This window comes from Ctenocephalides felis, unplaced genomic scaffold, assembly GCF_003426905.1.
Source record: "Ctenocephalides felis isolate EL2017-DRISC unplaced genomic scaffold, ASM342690v1 CF-g0.4_SCAFFOLD_01492, whole genome shotgun sequence".
Classification (NCBI taxonomy): domain Eukaryota; kingdom Metazoa; phylum Arthropoda; class Insecta; order Siphonaptera; family Pulicidae; genus Ctenocephalides; species Ctenocephalides felis.
Window position 1 is genome coordinate 45791239 of NW_020537646.1, and position 18059 is coordinate 45809297.

At 28.6% G+C, this 18059-nt stretch overlaps 1 protein-coding gene across 4 annotated transcripts in view; it reads right to left on the reverse strand.

Annotated features, from left to right (window-relative positions):
* Window positions 1-352: 352 nt before the first annotated feature.
* Window positions 353-18059, reverse strand: part of LOC113371598 (V-type proton ATPase 116 kDa subunit a) — a gene marked incomplete at its 3' end in the record, with an annotated part of 28315 nt that continues 10608 nt past the window's right edge. Inside the window, 14 exon segments of one of the 4 annotated variants that reach the window (XM_026612234.1) lie at window positions 353-513; window positions 1327-1766; window positions 1899-2036; window positions 2102-2211; window positions 2278-2517; window positions 2738-2877; window positions 3053-3203; window positions 3390-3602; window positions 4339-4515; window positions 4665-4791; window positions 7004-7074; window positions 8952-8960; window positions 12466-12594; window positions 14101-14277. In XM_026612234.1, coding sequence (XP_026468019.1) covers window positions 353-513; window positions 1327-1766; window positions 1899-2036; window positions 2102-2211; window positions 2278-2517; window positions 2738-2877; window positions 3053-3203; window positions 3390-3602; window positions 4339-4515; window positions 4665-4791; window positions 7004-7074; window positions 8952-8960; window positions 12466-12594; window positions 14101-14277 — 2283 coding nt within the window. 4 annotated transcript variants of the gene reach the window in all.

Below are 18059 nucleotides of genomic sequence, written 5' to 3' on the forward strand. Positions count from 1 at the left end.
TTATTTAAAATAATTTGAAGTGTATAAATGTTTGTTTGAAATTGTTTGAAAGGTTTTCGAGGAAATCTCAAAAGGCACAATTTGTGTTCATGAACCATATCTTCTCATCAACCATAATTGTAATTATGTATTTCTACTGACAACTAAACAACTACTGAATGATAAAAGCACATATTTAGTGAGAAAACGTCCAGAATAAATAATTTTATATTTAATATCTTCCTTACTTCTTTTATTTTTGATAAATTGGTTGCTATGATATATATATATATATATATATATATAATATATATATATATATACATACATATATATATTCATAATTTAAATATATAATATACCAATGTAATCTAAGTGTATGTAAGAAAGCAGAGAGGCCCTCCATCAGCACAAGAATTCCAACGGTGAGAACGCCCCAAAAAGCAAACACCAACCACAAAGCAACTCCACCGACCCAGCCATCATAAACTAATCCTTGCTTCATAACCATATTCCATAATACTTCTGCTAATTCTATAATAAATAATTCAAAATTATGTTTTCTATATTAAATTAATTATTGTTTTAATATGAAATGTGTGAATTTAGCTTTGCTTAAGATTTGTCAGATAATTCCACATTATAGAAATAATATTCCTAATTCGTAAGTTGTAAAAAATTAAAAATAAATCTAAAACTGAGCATAAATGGCAAGCGCAAGCAATTCCGATGATTAATAAATATTCAGATCTAACATTTTTGAATATTCTAATTGTAAGTAAAACTAAGAAAATGTTATACTATCCTTTCGATAATTCTATTTCAATTATTAAAATTGTATCTAAAATATTTTGAATAGATGCTCAAAAAAATTACACCTTCAATTCTGTGTACACAGAAAGGATTAGACAAAATTAAGATCAATCGAATGCTTAATTTTTTAATTTTTATACAATTATAAAGTTAGTCTTATAATAAAACTTTTTTTTCTACTTAATTATTTATAAAAACAGATATATTGAGATTGTTTATAAAATAAAGGGCTCGTTCAACCGCCACGGAAAACTAATTAACGCGAGTCAATATTGATATTGTGAATTATTGAAATTGATGCAGCTGCTTTTAGGAAACATTAATGAAACATACATACATGTATTATTGACTATGTAAAATAAATTTTGATTTTTATTTATAATGCAGTCACATTTAATTAAATGTCTATTTACTTTTAAGAAGCATTGTCTTGCTTTCATTTAATGTGACCTTATTATTTTATTAGAATTTATTATCAATTGCAAATTTACATAAATTTTGACAAAGTCATTATATATAAATTATAATACTTACGGGCATGAGCCAACGACAGCGCCCAAAGACGCAAATAACTTGCAGTATGTGATACAGATCCCAGCACATACTCAATTGTGTGAATACCTTGATGAATAAAAATTTCGCTCATCTCAGTATTATCATCATGGCCATGACCACCTCCCTGAGCCGGTTGCTGCTGTTGGTTGCCCATTCCTTCTGCATCACCGTTTTCAGTTGCCATTTGTTGATGATTTGCTCCCAACAAGGCTTGTTTTTTCCGCATTTGCATGATGTAAACTGGCTTTGCAAATAACATCCATGGTACACAAAGCAAGGCCAAAACAACAAGGAGCTTTTGTAAACCCCCTTGACCACTGTACATGTATGGAGTTTCACATGCCAGAGAATGTGTTGATGGTTTGAATAAAACCATATTGATAAACGTTATAAGAATGGAGGGGGCACACTGAGGGCTTACTGGGATTTCTGTAAAAAAAATATTATTGTTAAGCAAAATATTATGAATGCAGAAAAAAATATATTTTGCTATATTTAAATTACAAAGTCAACACATTTTTTTAAAAAAATATTTCAGGATAAATGATATCGTACCTTTATCATTATCTGTAGGAAAATAAGTCACCCACTTAATAAACATGAGCAAAACCATATAAAAGAATAAGAAAGTCAGAAATATAATCTGCGGAATGAATTCACATAAAATACTGAGTTTATTTTTGAAATAGCTGAAACAAGCAAGACATTAGTATGCATAATATGAAACATTTTATGTGAAGTATCTAGTACATACTTGTAATTCCAAAGACTTAGTGAAACACCAAACAACATATGAATAACTCCAATAATAATTGATATTTTCATCTTGTAAGCATTTTGAAAAATAATTTTATTTGCAGATAGCTAAAATGTATAAATTCAAAATTTTAAAATTCATTTTATTTATGAGGAAAATATAATTAAACCCACCTGCCATACTGGGTCCAAGCCAATTGGATATGGCGTACCATCATACATATCTTTGTTTGCTGGATTTAGTTGTAATGCATCATTTGTTAATATCGTTGATAAATTATAGTTTGTAGACCAAGATGAGCCAAATATATTAAGCGATTTTGAGAAAATATCATTGTAAATGAAACCAGTATACATTGAAAATACTCCCATTAGAAAGATGATATAACGACCACCAAAAAATATATTCCAAATCTGTCGAATGAAATGAAAATTTATTTTATCAAAATATTTTCAAATATAATTATTAATATTTTAAGAAACAACTTATAAATAAATATTTTGTCAATAAATTCATAAACATCTCATTATCCATGATAATTATAAAAAGCATACTATTGATATCTTTCTGCAATGCAATTTCAGAAAAATCTCAAAAACAGTTTTATATTAATAATAGAATTGGCTCACAGACCTCATTATCCGTTTTCTTCGCTGCCAATGGTTTTTCCTTCAAAATCATCCATGCCCCAAAAAGTGCCATTATAGCTCCGTGACCCAAATCTCCGAACATAACGGCGAACAGGAAGGGAAACGTAATTATTGTGTAAGGAGCTATAAAACAAATACTATTAAAATAAAACAAAAATATTTTACAGTATAAATTCAATTAATCATTACAGCCAACAAAATTTTATTTTAGTAACCGCATTTTTTTTTTCTTTCGATATTTTATATAAATGACGACAGGTAGGTGTGAGATTCCAATGTTATAAAAAATATTACTTACTGGGATTTGCTTCTCTGTATGATGCAATACCATAAGCATCAATGAGTGCTTGAAATCCGCTAGTAAATTTATTTGTACGATTGTAAGTCGGAGGATCCTCATGTGTTTCCATTCTGTTTAGAATAGGAGGTACAGAACTGCCACTACGTTCCTTTATTACACAAATGAATTAAAAACCATTCAAAGAAAATCTTATGTAAATGCTTAGATAAAACTCTATTCTCATATAATGATTATATTTATTGAGAATGTTCATGCAAAATATTGAAAATATCAACAATGCAATTATTTTTCAGGTCAAATAATTTTTTAAAAATAGATACATCTACACACTAACCGTTCCTCTCCTAAGTGCTAATTGAATTGTTTCCAAATCAAGCACAGGTACCCAGCATTCAGCAATCAAACATTTTTGTGTTACGTCCAAATTGAACAAATTCAGTGTATGATAAATAGCTTTAATTTTTCGAACTTTAATAAACCAATTCATAATGTTCTTAGCAGCGGCGACCAGCACACGATGCCTGTGATCTTGAGTTTGTCCTAATACCTGAAAATAGTAATCAACTTACTAAATCGTAAACTGCAAAAATTAACAGACTATTGCATTGCATTAATCAGTTTGCAATCATTAATTAAATATAAGATTATAGACTGTCGATATACAGATTATAAACACCTTCCGCTGCAACAAATTGTTCTCTTTTTCTATAAATTTAGTATCAGCTGTGTAATCGTTATAGAGCATAGGTTCCCAAACTTATTTGTGCCGTGGACCCCTTGCGATGTTTTTCGTTTTGTTATGGATCCCCTATCTTTACTTTTTGATTCATTACTATACTATATCAGAAACTATATTAGAAAATGTATTATAAGTCTGTATATATTATATTATCGTTTAACGTAAATAAATAGATTTTAACATGGTATATTGTAATACACTGCCGTGGACCCCCATTTCCATTTCGTGGACCCCCAAATTTTGCTTTCGCCGCCGTGGACCCCTTGAAAGTTGGTGTCAATCCCTGGGGATCCATATAGACCACTTTGAAAATCACTGTGGTAGATTATACACGCCTGTTTTTTCTAATTTTGATCTCAAACGATTCAGAATAATTCGAAAAGTCGATAAAACGCAAAATTAGCAATTCTCTTTCGGGAAATTAAAAATCTTAAATCAAAGGAATTGGGGAGAAATGTAATAACTCGTTATACTAGAAATATATGACCAATGATGGTCATTTAATGCCAAATTAAAATATTTTTTTTAAGAATATCTTACTAACCGTGTTAAGATCTTCTATTCTAGTCATGACTCCCATAGCCATTTCTCGCCTGTCTGAGGGTGCTTCCGGGCATGGATACAATGTAGCTCTAAAACCCTCACAAATTTTTTTGACACGTGTTTTAAGTTGATCTCCTTGGAAGAATATGATGAATACGGATTTGAATACTTGATCACTCTAAAAACCATAGAACAAATTGGTTAAACAATATTTTTAATACCAACAAGGTGATGAATTGAATAAAAATATTAAAATTATTGCAGATGAAATATTCAATGTAAAAAGTAACTAACAAATTGTTAAAAAAAATTGCTACTAAATTTTACCGTTGTAGGATCTTCTAAAGGAGTTTCAATCTCAGCTTGCCTGAGAAATACATTGCCTCGACAAGCCCTCCACAGCATGCGCTCGAACGCCGGAATCCTTTCTCGAAGTATGACGCCAGCCACGAAGCTAAATATCGTTAATAATTATATACATTCGTATGTTTTCGAACAGTCGAACCTCACAAAAACAAATTTTGTTTGTGTTTTATGATTTCATTTAATTCATACTGTGCGAAAAAAGTTTTCATTCGTCGAATAAATCGTGTTAAAAGGATAATTAAGAATAAAGACTCTCTTCATTAAAATCTAGTGAAAATTAAAACTGAGTTAACACAAGATTGCAATACCATGCATAATAAAAGTTATACAAAAAATAAAGCTTAATTTATGTTATTCGACGATCAAAATAAAATCGACATAGTTTGAGTGCACCCAACTTTTGCGAAGCATGCTTTTCTAAATCAAATGATGTTCTTAGATTAAATTATAAAAAATGGAACGAAAATAATTTTACTTCCAAAAATTTAACAATTTTTGACAAGGATCGCTAATTGATGTAAAATGAATGAAGCAATACTTTTTTTTCATTTTTATATAATAAATTATTCAGTCAATAAACAAAAATGTTTTCTATCCGAATCTTGTGATTTTAATTGGAATGCATTGTTAGATAACACGTACGTCTCTTGGCAAGCGTGGTTTAGGATAATTACGGTTTGGGATTTCGTTAATGCTTCTTCAAAGCAAGTTGACCAAATAACCAATGTACAAACCTTATTAGAACATGTAATTAAATATACAAAATTTTATTTACAACTTACCTTGCAATTTAACACTCCTTAAATATGTGTTGCCACAAATAATGAGCATAAAAAATTCTACACAAAAATTAATTATTACATTCTAGAAACCTTTATATTCGTCATTATTATGCAGTAATTTTTAATGTGAAGTTCCGAATGACAGTAAATATATTGAAAACAAATTAAAAAAATGTCGACAAATGATTTCAAATGCTTATGAAAATGTAATGATTCGTGCACGACAATTATTCTTTAAAAATTTATTACTGACCATGGGAAGAATTCTTCTGGTTCGCGCGGTTTTTCCAGAAAACTGCATAGAATATTAAAAAAAACGTCATTTTTAATATTAATTAAAAGCAGGAATATATATATATATATATATATATATATATATATATTTATAAACACATACATTCAAGCATATAGAATTCAGAAGTACATAATGAAATAAATATAAGTGAGAAATTATTTCCAGTTGTGATACAAAATTAAAATGTTAATCTGTTAGATTTATCATACAAAATATCAAAAGTTTATATTATTACCAACATATAAACAATCCTGATTATCTCAAATTTGTTATTTAAAATTTCTACGTTAGTAATGATAAATACGGTTAAGATATTAGCCAAAAGCGCAATTTGCATAAGCATCTTCAGTAGAACGTGTATAGTTATAAAAGTTAAAAATATTAAAATAAAAAATAAAATAAATTTACGTTAAATATAAGGTAACAATTTCAAGATAATTTTAATCTTATTTTACATAATTTTTACAGCTATATGATTACTAGCTGATAATATTACCCCAGTCATTTTACGATCAATTCAGAATAAAAAAAAATTATTTATATAATTTTGAGAAAGTTGACTATTTTAGATTTTCCAGGAAACAAGAGCAAGTAAAAAATTTTACTGAAAACACTTTCATAAATCAAACGGCAGTGAAAGCATACACTCCCCCATCACAACAACGACTTTTTATGTTTGCTATAATTCATTTTGAGCAAATATTTTACGGCATAAATTTATTGATAAAGTAGCGTGAATGAATTTGTAACAAGAATGTAAAAGTAATAAACGATCGATTTTTAAACAAATTGTTACTGATTGCTCGTTATTTTACTGCGCACGACTTACCCTTCAGATGTATCGTTTAAATACTTTTTGGTTTAGCATTTTTAATGCCAAGAATATGAAACCGCTGTTTTATAAAATTATGCCGTTTGTAGTAATAGAATTTGGACCAGATGTTCATAATAGTCAATGTTAGTCAAATACAGAAGTTGTTTATTTTTCAATGTAAACTTGCTCGGTATTCGAATATATCACAAAATGTGCAGCATTTCAATTTGTGAAATATTTAAATTATTTAAATTAAAAATATTATTTTTGGTAATCAAGTTTGATATTGGCAAAGAAATGATTTTATCAATAAGTCATCTATGCGTGTGATGGGGGACATGAATTCAAAAATGTTATTCTGTTAGCACTATTTAAACGATTACCACAATTCCATAATCATTTTACGTACCCCAATTGAACGGGACCAGCATTAGAATTTCTCGATTCGTCGCTGATCAGCGCCCTGGTCATCGATTCCGTCTGGTTAGCGCCCCCTTCGTGCTGGACGAGATATTTCAACCGGACAACAAATTTTGGGACATTACACACAAGGAACAAAATCAAATACTAATACTCTAAAAGACTTACACAACGATAGGTAATATTGGCATTGGATCATTAAATATTATATCAATAATTAATTCCGAAATAGTGCATTAGCACAAATGAGAGAAAATTAGAAACAAAAAGATTGCAATGATTAGCATAGTTTTTTATTAGATTATACGTTTAAATTAAGCATTGTACTTTCGTGAAAATTTATTTTCAGATTAATTTCGCACTCAAAAATTTAAATCTTCAGTAATAGCATAAGGATGGCTGTGAATCTTATACAATATAATATTCAAGTTTAGAAAAACTCAAATTAATGAATATTTTAATCTTATTTTAAGAATTATTTGAACTATGACTCTTCATTAAAAACAGGCCGAAAAACTAAATATTTTTGCTTTAATTATGATTTAAACGAATGGAAAGTCTAAAGCCCTCGAGTTCTATATTATAGTTTACATTGAAAATTCTGATTTATAAGTATTTTCAAGAAAAAAATTAAAATCTTTAGTTGAAAAGAATATAAAGTAAAAACAAAGTTGAACATTGTCGCAGCAACGTAAGCCAAATTGAAGTAATATTTTTTAATGCAGAAAAATTTAATGGAAGTTAATTCAATGTTTAATTTACATTAGATAGGTGATTGTAGACATGTTATATGGTGTTAATGGAAAATGATATGAAAGGAATGAATCAGTGCATCGTAACCGCATGCAAAAATTATCCAAATCCATTTACCATTTTAAAACTACATCGCATGCATATATATAGTCTTAACCGCAATTTTGTCTATCATGTTTATGGCAATGAAATTCTGCATCGTGTTATATATCTAAAAAGCTGTACATTGGTTATTTGTCAAATATTTCTTATGAAAATTTAAGTTTGTAAAGACGTTAATTGTCTGTATGAGAATGCAAACTTTTGCTAAAAAACAAAAAAATCCACAAATCCAGTCACAAAAACGTAATAAAATAATTAATTTAAATCATTTGGAAATTTGATCATTTCAAGAAAGGTCGTAGTCCTATTAACGACATTTCAAACTTTACAAGTAGGAATTTGATTAATCACTCATTTCAAAATTCCAGTAATTGACATAATCGAAAATAAGACCAGAAGTAAACACAATATTATTATATATATATATATATATATATATATATATATATATATTGCCAATCTAATTGCATTTTGGTTTAGATATGATTAGTAAAAAAAATCAATTTAAAAATTCGTTAATAATCTTGCCTGAGAGGACTTCTATATTTGTCATCGTGATCAGTGTAAGATCTCTGTAATAAAAAACAAATCCGCGATTAACCGATATTCTGAAATTTATAATTCCATTCACTTTCTGGGGAAATCCAACACACTTTAATGATAAAGGTTTATTGAATTAATATAATCTAAACCTTACATCAAATTGCTTCACCTAATTTTGAAAAGCTCGCATCCGTTGGGTACATAGTTCAGAAATGTAAAACCATAGGTCAGGCGCAGTACAGTTTTGTACAGTATTGAATTGAATATATAATAAGATCATCAATCATACAGGTAAAAAATCTTAAGGTAGTAAATAAGATTTTTTTTAAATTTGATCTTTATCCCCATTTATAACTTTCGAACAACTAAAAAAATTCTAACTAAAAATTTAATTAGATAATTCGAATATAATTTGGCAACTAAAAAATGTTTTACGATCAAACCTGACCACTGGTCTTAGCAGCCTAACAATATTCTATTTACCCAAGTTTGAGTGCCTGTCCGCCCGTACGAAGGCCTTCTTCTCCCAGGAGATTGACTTGTTCTTCCTCCCTGGACGGATCAGCCATCTGCGAGGAACGATGGTAGCCTACCTCAGCCTGGCAACACACAACGCACGACAAGCGCGGAACCGATTTCTAACTGATATTTAAATTTCCAACATTTGGCCCCAGAAAATTAAAACGTCCCTATTTACCCTACGCTTCAATTCGTTTCCATTGAAAAATTCTTCAATTGAGAAAATCCTCGAGTGTTTTCGTAGAATTTGCGGTATAATCAGAAGAACAAAAATTATGAATCATAGTGCTTTCCAAAAATCTTCACCACTCTAGTAGTAAAAAACTTGCTATTCTCATCAATCAATTATTTTTCACATCCATTTCCAACTATTTTAAGCTGTAAGCACAGCTGTAAAAATATATTCAAAAAAAGATTTTGTGTGAGTTATAAGATTCTTCAAAACTTATGTTTTAAATTAAAAAAAGAAAGATATTTGGAAAACAGAACGATAAATATTGACTCTGATGAAGGAAAAAAATAAATAACAGCATATATGTTAAGGGGATAATAATATTAAAATGCAAAAAGCTTATAAATCCAAACCATTAGAAATAAAAGTATTAATGCGCTGTAAACCAAAAACCAGAAACCAAAAGAAAATTTAAGAAAACTGAATCAGCAGGGTGATCTAAAAAAAGCTTGGCACTAATTCTTTGCATAGAATTTTATAAAAATACTGAAATATAAACGTATCACATGTCCCATTATGCTTTTCAATGAAATCATCTAATTCTATCCAATGCTACTAGTATATAAAAATATTTTTTGAACAACAATGAGGGGCACTATTCATTGTTGTTCTCGATCTACATAAAAATCTAAAAATTATAGAAACAATATTTTAATTATAGATCTACGATTTAACATTATAAACATGCGATAACAATTTTGTTCTAATAATCAGGCCCAAGGAATAAAGAATTTCGTTTCGGATAAAACAAGAGCAAAGTTGGATTTAGAAACCCGGGCAAGACGCGATGATAAAATATACTAAAATTTCATTAAATCATTAGTAATGCGTGAAACTGAAGACAAGCGAAAACTACACAAATCTTTCCTGATTATGGTTGATCATATATCTAGGTAACGATACGTCTAAATTAACATTTAATATTTATTTTTACCATCAAATTCAACCCTTTTCTAATTTAGCTTTATCGCATTATTTTATATCTTTATTTCAAGGGCCTTTTGATGCAGAAATACAAGAAGTTCTTAAATGCAGCAATTTATAAATGCTGCAAAGAAAAACGTGTTTGGAGAAGATAATTATGATTAAATTGTATTACCCAATCGGAATTTATTTTCTGTAATATGGAATTGACCAACAATAAAACAATAAGCGAAGGACATCCATTAAACACGTTTAATTTAGAATTTAGAATTACATCCCTCATCGGTCGCATATCGTCAGTCATTGAAGCAGTTCTAAAAAGCCATTTTATTAAACAAAAAAATTCAGATAAAACAAATTTTCATCAATAAGCAAAATGTTTTCTTGATGAAGTGATGAAAGATACAAAGCACAAAGTTGCAGAACGTTTTTAAATTATGCTTTTCATAAATTTTGTAAAGTAAAGGAAAGAAAAAAAAACTATTACTTTGTTGAATAAGACGATATTGTGTATATATTTTATTATTTACATATATTTTACACAAAATTATATATTATAATACCGTGAAAAATATTATGAAAATCTATACCCTTTTATTGTTGTGTACTTAATGGATGTCGCCTTTGTGTGCAAAAAATGAACCATTTTAAATTGATTTATTTCGTAATTTATAATTAATAGCACGTAAACATTTAATAATTTCATATATTTAACAAAGTACAATTAAGTGGTGAAAGAATGATAACATGAATGCAAGAGCAAGCAACGTGCAGAGTTAAGAAAGTTTAAATAAAGCAGATAAGGGCTGAAATTTCAATTTCGAAGTAATTTAGAAGCCATTTTTCAAATTTGTAACATAATTATCGACGTGTAAGATATTATTTGAATCTTGTAGAACAGAAACTAAAAAAATTGAAATAACAACCCTACTAGAACAAGAATTAGTGCACTCAAATTGAGGAATCCATCGGATAAGTTAGAATAGGATCAAACAAAAACAAAACGAGTGTGCAAAAGATTTATGGGAAAGGATTAATGGACTGAATTTTCGAGCATTTCTTATTAAATTGAAAATTTCAATAAATCACAAATTTTATTAATTGATGTTTATTCGATTTTATCGTGCGGTTGTTTCCAGGCTAACGTAATAATGATTTGCGAGCAAGATAAAACATTTTTTTAGTTATTTTTTTGCATTACTCAAAATAATGTTTTATCTTTCAAAATGCCAAGTCAATCTTTTTAATTTAATAACTCAGCATTCTTCACATTACCATTCTTTAATAGTTTTATTAAATCCATAATAGCTATCTGATATTTCTATAATAACTTTTATGGTAAAAATCAAATATATTTCAAAGCATTTAAATAACCTCCACCGATTTATTAATTATAATATTCGAATAAGTATTTTTATTTCACTGGTTGAAAAAACTGCTATATCAAGTTTTTCTTCACAGATAATATTTTATAATAAACCAATAAAATTTAATTTATATTTAAGTGAGCTGCGTTATTGATTTTTAATTTATTATATATATTAACAAATCTCTCACCCCGCGATGCATGCCATTTCAAAATATGACTTTGGGTATAAATATTAAAACTGATGTGCAAAAATATTAACTAAAACCATTCTAATCTCGCAATAGTTTATTTTAAGTCAACATCCAATATGATTGTAGTTAAAAGGATGATATATTAAAAAGCAACAAATGACCTATCCACAACAATGACGATTGAGCAATAAAAGAATGAATATGAATGATAAAAGCTATATTAATCGCTTCAAATGGCAAGCTTAATTAAAATGAAAATTTTAAATCGATCAAAACATTACGTCACTGTTAATAAAGGCGTATTTCTAAATAATTCTTTTCTTGATTTTTTTTATGGTTCAAAGCTTATGCATAACTTATTGAAATTATATGATCAGCTTATAAATTTTTTTTTTTTTAAAAGAAGTACGAAATCAACTAGTATTTAAAAATTTATTAGGAAAATGTAAGTCATTAATTGCTCTCCGAATTAAGCGAATTTGATCAGAATTTAGATAAAAATTTATGGTTGTGGACATTGTGGTGATGTTAGGAGACTTATCAAACGCTGATTCAATGACGTGCAAATAGCAATTGATGGCAATTGAAATGCATTATCAACATTGAAGCAATGAAGAATAAATGACAAAAACAAACGCATTCTCGATGATAATTGGTAATTTCTCCTATTATCCGCAACTGAATCATTCAATTTCTACAATTTACTACAAAGTGACGTAACGAATTTTCACGATGTTTCTTATGAATTATGTTAAAGCTGCACAAGTTAAAACAAGAAAACAAAAATTATTTATTTTATATCTCGAATATAATCTCACCTCATCGAAGAAAACTTGAGTTTTGCGCAATATGTGTTTGAGTTCAGTTAGTTCTAAAAAATTTCTTTTCAAGGTTTCAGCATTACGGTTTACTTCACGTAGTTCATTTTCAAGTTTCTCAAAAGTGGCCTGTGAAAATAAATGTCATTGTAATAATTATAGTTTTATGAAATATAAAATATATATTACTTTATTATTATAAAGTATGACAGGCAAAACGTAAGCCGTTATTTTTTATGTAAAAGATTCTAAATCAAATATTTCGCTTTTCAAAAACAATCTGATGTTTTGCTTTCGTTGATATGGCCTGAAAAATTTTCTATTATATATGTAATTTTAAAAAAAAAAAAAATATTGTACAAAACAGAAAGTAATAAAAATCTTATACATACATTTTATCATATAATGGATTGCAAACGTTTAGGTCTAGGTAGAATGTATAAGAGAAAATAAAATAATTATATGTAATGGAGTTACAAATATTGGCACAATTAGTATAACATGAAATCGATAGTAAGTTTCATTTCTGGAAGTTGTTTTAATTAATAACTGTAAATTTCTTTTTATTACAGATATATCGATATTATAAAATCCATCCCTTACAATATCGTTATATGACTTATTTTGATAAAATCGTTCAGTGGGCAATAACTCAGTAGAATATTTTATAAATTCTGATAATATAGTACCAGATATAAAAATAAAAAATCATCAATTCGCACTAGGGTTTGTCAGTTTTTAAATACCGATCTGGAAACCAGAGAAAAATTTGAAATTCAAAAACCGGGTATTTAGTAAAAATACCAGTTTTCAACACTTTCGAAAAAAAAATGAACATGAAAATGTACCAGATTGATGAAAACATCGTTGCAAATCGATTGTCCTTCATTACACTATTATAACAATATTTACCCCATCATATGTAAAAACTATGCACAAACAACGATTAATTAATTATTTTTAAAGCTATTTAATTCTGCTTAATTATTATTTTATGTTCTACTAAATTTCATAAAAAATATTATCAATAAATTTTAATCACTAGATATTTTCGGCCAATTTTTTTGTTCTAATTATTCAGGCAAATATTTTTTGATAAAAAGTAGAAACCGGTTAAAACTGGTCTTTCGAAAAATACTCTTCGGTTTTGGGGCCGTTCAAGTATTACGTAAGCACTATAGGGGGGCGGGGGGTTGTTAATTTGCTTATTTTGGGTTGACATGGGGGGCAGGGGAGCCTGGATGATGATTACGCCATTGATAGTATTTTTATTTTTTTACATTAATTGCAAAATGTTTACATAAGCATTGGGGTAGGGGGTAAGAGCTTTGCTTACTTTTGCTGTCAAGGGGGATGGGGGGTAAATAATTGTAATAAATCTGCTTACGTAATACTTGAACGATCCCTTTCGCATAAACCCCAATTTGCCAAAATTATTATCGAGTTTCTTAAAAGCCTAGAATAAACTTATAACTTTACAAACGATTTCAAATGCAAATATGCACATGTGAGCAAGTATACACATTTATATATCTGTATGAATTTAAAGATATTGGCTACATGGCCGTTTGGACGCGTATCAATTAAATGAATTTAATAAATTAAACTATATAACAAATTGCTTATAATAAAAACCTCAAGATCGATCATTTCTCTAGGCTGGGGAGCTTCAGGATTTTCACCCGTGTCCAACATAGGAATACCATCTTTTCTAATTTCCTTTTCTAAGTAGCGAAGCTTTCTTTCCATTTCATCACACCGCCGAACTTCGTTGACGAACTTACGCTGAAATGCATTGACATCAGGATTCAACTGAAAAGGAAAAAATAAATATAAATCGTCTAGTCTAGACTATCAGATAATAAAAATAGTTTTGGTTTAAATTCTTTGAGATAATCACTTTACTTTCTCATTTACAATAGCCGCATCTGCAAAAATTGTTCCTTTTATATGCATGTGTATATTTTCTATACACAATTTAGTCACAAATTATTTATATTATGCAAAATGGAAATACAAAACTTCATTAATTCGTGAGTTCTCTGTTAAGTGTCAATTTGAAACGGTCTAGCTATTATAACTTTTCCATAATTATTAGTAGTAGTCATGTTTTAAACTAAGTTTGCATGCAAATGCATACAACGGAGAATCGCAACAGAATAATAGATTGGCGCACAAAAATTTCTATCATTGGTGAAATAAAACTTTCCATAGTTTAGATAAATTTTCTCTCTTGTAAGCCTAGAAAATATAATATGATGTTTAACTGCTTATGTACTAAAATTAAAAGGATTTTTTTTATACTTTAATAGCAATCAGAATTTACAAAATTCTATGACCTATTGTGCTTATGTTTTAACTGGGTCCAAATTAAAACCATAAAACATTATTTTAGTTTAAATTAAAATAAATATATTAGATATTTTAAACGATTTCAATTATTTTTCATTTGAGACATTTAATAATGTCTACACAGTTTTTTTTTTCAACTCAATATGTTTTTTTTGTAAATAAAATGTAAACTCCTGTAATTATAGAGCAGTTATCTTCTCGAGGTCGAAATTAATGTTTACGCTCAAAAATCCGATTTTATAATAACGCCGTTTCAACTCATTTTGAGTCAATATAGATATAGCTTATCCAATCTATAAAAAAAATTAATAAAACTAATTATGACTAATACCCCGATAATAATCATTCGAATCATTTCTCTCTGACTAGCGTTCAATAATAAAAGTATTCGTTCATGTTTGAAAAACGGTTGGCAAATGTATGGAGTTTTGACGAGGATAGGTGAATCGTTTTTTAAGCAAAAAAAAATTCTATGTATCACAAATTTGAAATTTTATTTCATTGCTATTCTATAGATATCAACATATTCATTAATATTAACAAGTCCTTCTGACAATAGGACAAAAAGAAATTGGTGTCCATTGGTTGAGTATTGATAACTAATTCTTGATATATTATCAAGGTAGTCAATCGATTTTTCTTTTGAATTTGAACGTCTAAATTTCTTCGAAAAAAGAAACTGGCTTAATTAATATTGGGTAAAGATACTAAAATCGTTTATTTATAATTAACAGTTTTAAAATTTTAATATGTGTAATTATTAAAATTTCACGAAATTAAGTTGTCTGTATTTGGCGTGCGATATATGTTTTCTGATGTACCTACTTGTTAACGATGAACACAAATATAAAGTAAACTAGTGGTGTATGGCATCGTGCCTTAAGGCAAATTGCTGGAACTTCCCGTACCGTAATGAAATATTCGAAAATTTTTAAACGTTTTCAAATATATTATTACAAATACTGTAACTTTCATTATTTTTGCTATATTGTTATATCTGAGCAAATCAAATGTAAATCATAAATCAATTTATATCCAGAACATTAACAATCATTTTATTTCGAATTCAATTTCAAAAAAATAGTTGCCTAATTCTTTTACACAACCTGAAAAGTGCTCCAGTACATAAACAGTCTAAACGCACTTGGGTAAACGTTTGTACCAGAGTGGTGCTTAGACTGTGCTTAGCCTGGGTAATTTTTCGAATTTTTAATCCAAAATTACAAAAATATTTTATGGAAAATAAAAAAAAAGATGTAATAATTTTTTATCCTCAAAAGCAATTATTTTGTCAATAGAAGCAGAAAGTTTTTTTTTAGATAATTCAAATCGGAAGCTTAGTTCACTCAAAAACTGCCATTTTTTGCACATTTAGCTCTGCGTCTTCGAAATGGCGGGACCTGTCTTTGCCAAAAACAAATCACCTCTTGTCCCAACCATTACAAATTGAATGTTTTATAGATCATTCAAATCCGATTCTCCGTTCTCTCAAAAACTCGATTTGTATTTTCTGCACTCTTTGCTCCGCATCTCCATAACGGCTGGATTTGCCTTTGCCTAAAACTAATCAGCACATCTCCCTATCAATAGGGATCGAATGTTTTTTGAACCATTCAAATCGGTTGATCCGTGCGCCCGAAAACGTGGACGAAAAAATGCGGACATACAAAACACACACACATTCATTTTTTTGTATGCCAAAATGTTCAGAAATCTTCAAAACGCCGAGAAATGCAAAAATTTTCAATTTTGCCCATTATGGGCCGATTTTCGGCCCATTACTATAACTACCCTACGGAAAGTTAAAAATAGAGATAAAACTGCAAAAAAAAAACAAGACAAAACCTCCGACTTGTAATTCTACTGCATGGTGTTAAAATTTTTGTAATTTATGTGTTTTTCTGACCATTTTTCATTTAATTCACCTATAAAAGGGATTTGTGCAACGATTTTTTCATCTTTACTGAGCTTTTTTTGGAAAATGCATCAGCAATCTGCAAACATATTTTCAAATAACAGCAATTTGCGGTCCGCAAATATTTTTGCAAATTAACTAGGTGCAATAGATATTAAATATGTTTACAAATTGCTGCTGAATTATACAAACAGAAACACAACACAAACATGAAAAAAAAGTTGCAGAAATACGTTTCTCATTTCAGTTGAAGAAAGGAGAGCTAGGAAACGACGAAAATTACAAGATTTTAATTATCATGCAGAAAAATTACTTTGTCGCTGTCGAATATTTTGTCGTTTTTTTTTTCTCCGATTTTTCGCAGTTTGTTCCCCCATTTTGACCTTAGATTTGTGTTTAGTGTTAAAAAGTACATAGAAAAACTTATGTCACATCTAATACAGACAGTTTTTTTATTTTGTGGACCTGTGTTATCTTTCTCAGAAAATCACACACAGATGCTACGTATCCTAAACTTATTCGAAATATATCACGCTTGTTATAAAATTTGAAAACTATTAGAATCTAAAATAGTAACTGCACCAAATGCTTCTCGAATATGTTTTCTGCAATTTCAAAAATTCAAAAATTAGTCAGTAGATCACAAAATGGTTTATGCAGTCGCCAAATCAAATCCAGTATTTCAAAGAGAAAGTTTGTGCCACTTATTCAAAATACCCGTGATGTTGGGTGCGGAAATTTTAAACATAACTACGTAGCATGTCACCAATGCAGGAGAAGGTCCAAAAATCCTTAAAAATCTATCACCTGATTAGCAGAAGTCCCCCTTAAATCAAATTATTAGAAATATAATCAAATTAGTGGAAATAAGTGTTATAAGATAATAGTGTAAATAAGTATTATAAGAAAAAATAAATTCAGAAGAAAAAGCCACTTCCACATATTGAAGCTTATCAGATTTTTTCGAAAGAAACTTTAAAATGACGTATAAATTGTTCAAATACCAAGGTGTACCCGAAACACATTGCTATAATTACGCTCATATACTGAAACAAGATATTAATCAATGTTTCGTTTGCTTGTTCAATCACGTTTTAATTAGGTCTAAACGGTAATTGTTGACATTACTCTTTATGCTTCATTACGTTTCTGTTATGTCTGTTTATAGTTTCAATTTGTGTGTTTTCAAAAACAAGTTCATCACGAATTAAACATATTATTAAACATGTCATTGCATTATTATGGAATTTGTGTAATACAGACTTATAACACTTTTTGAAAATATAGAGGTAACTTATCTAGTTTTCAACATCGATTTTTTTTTTTG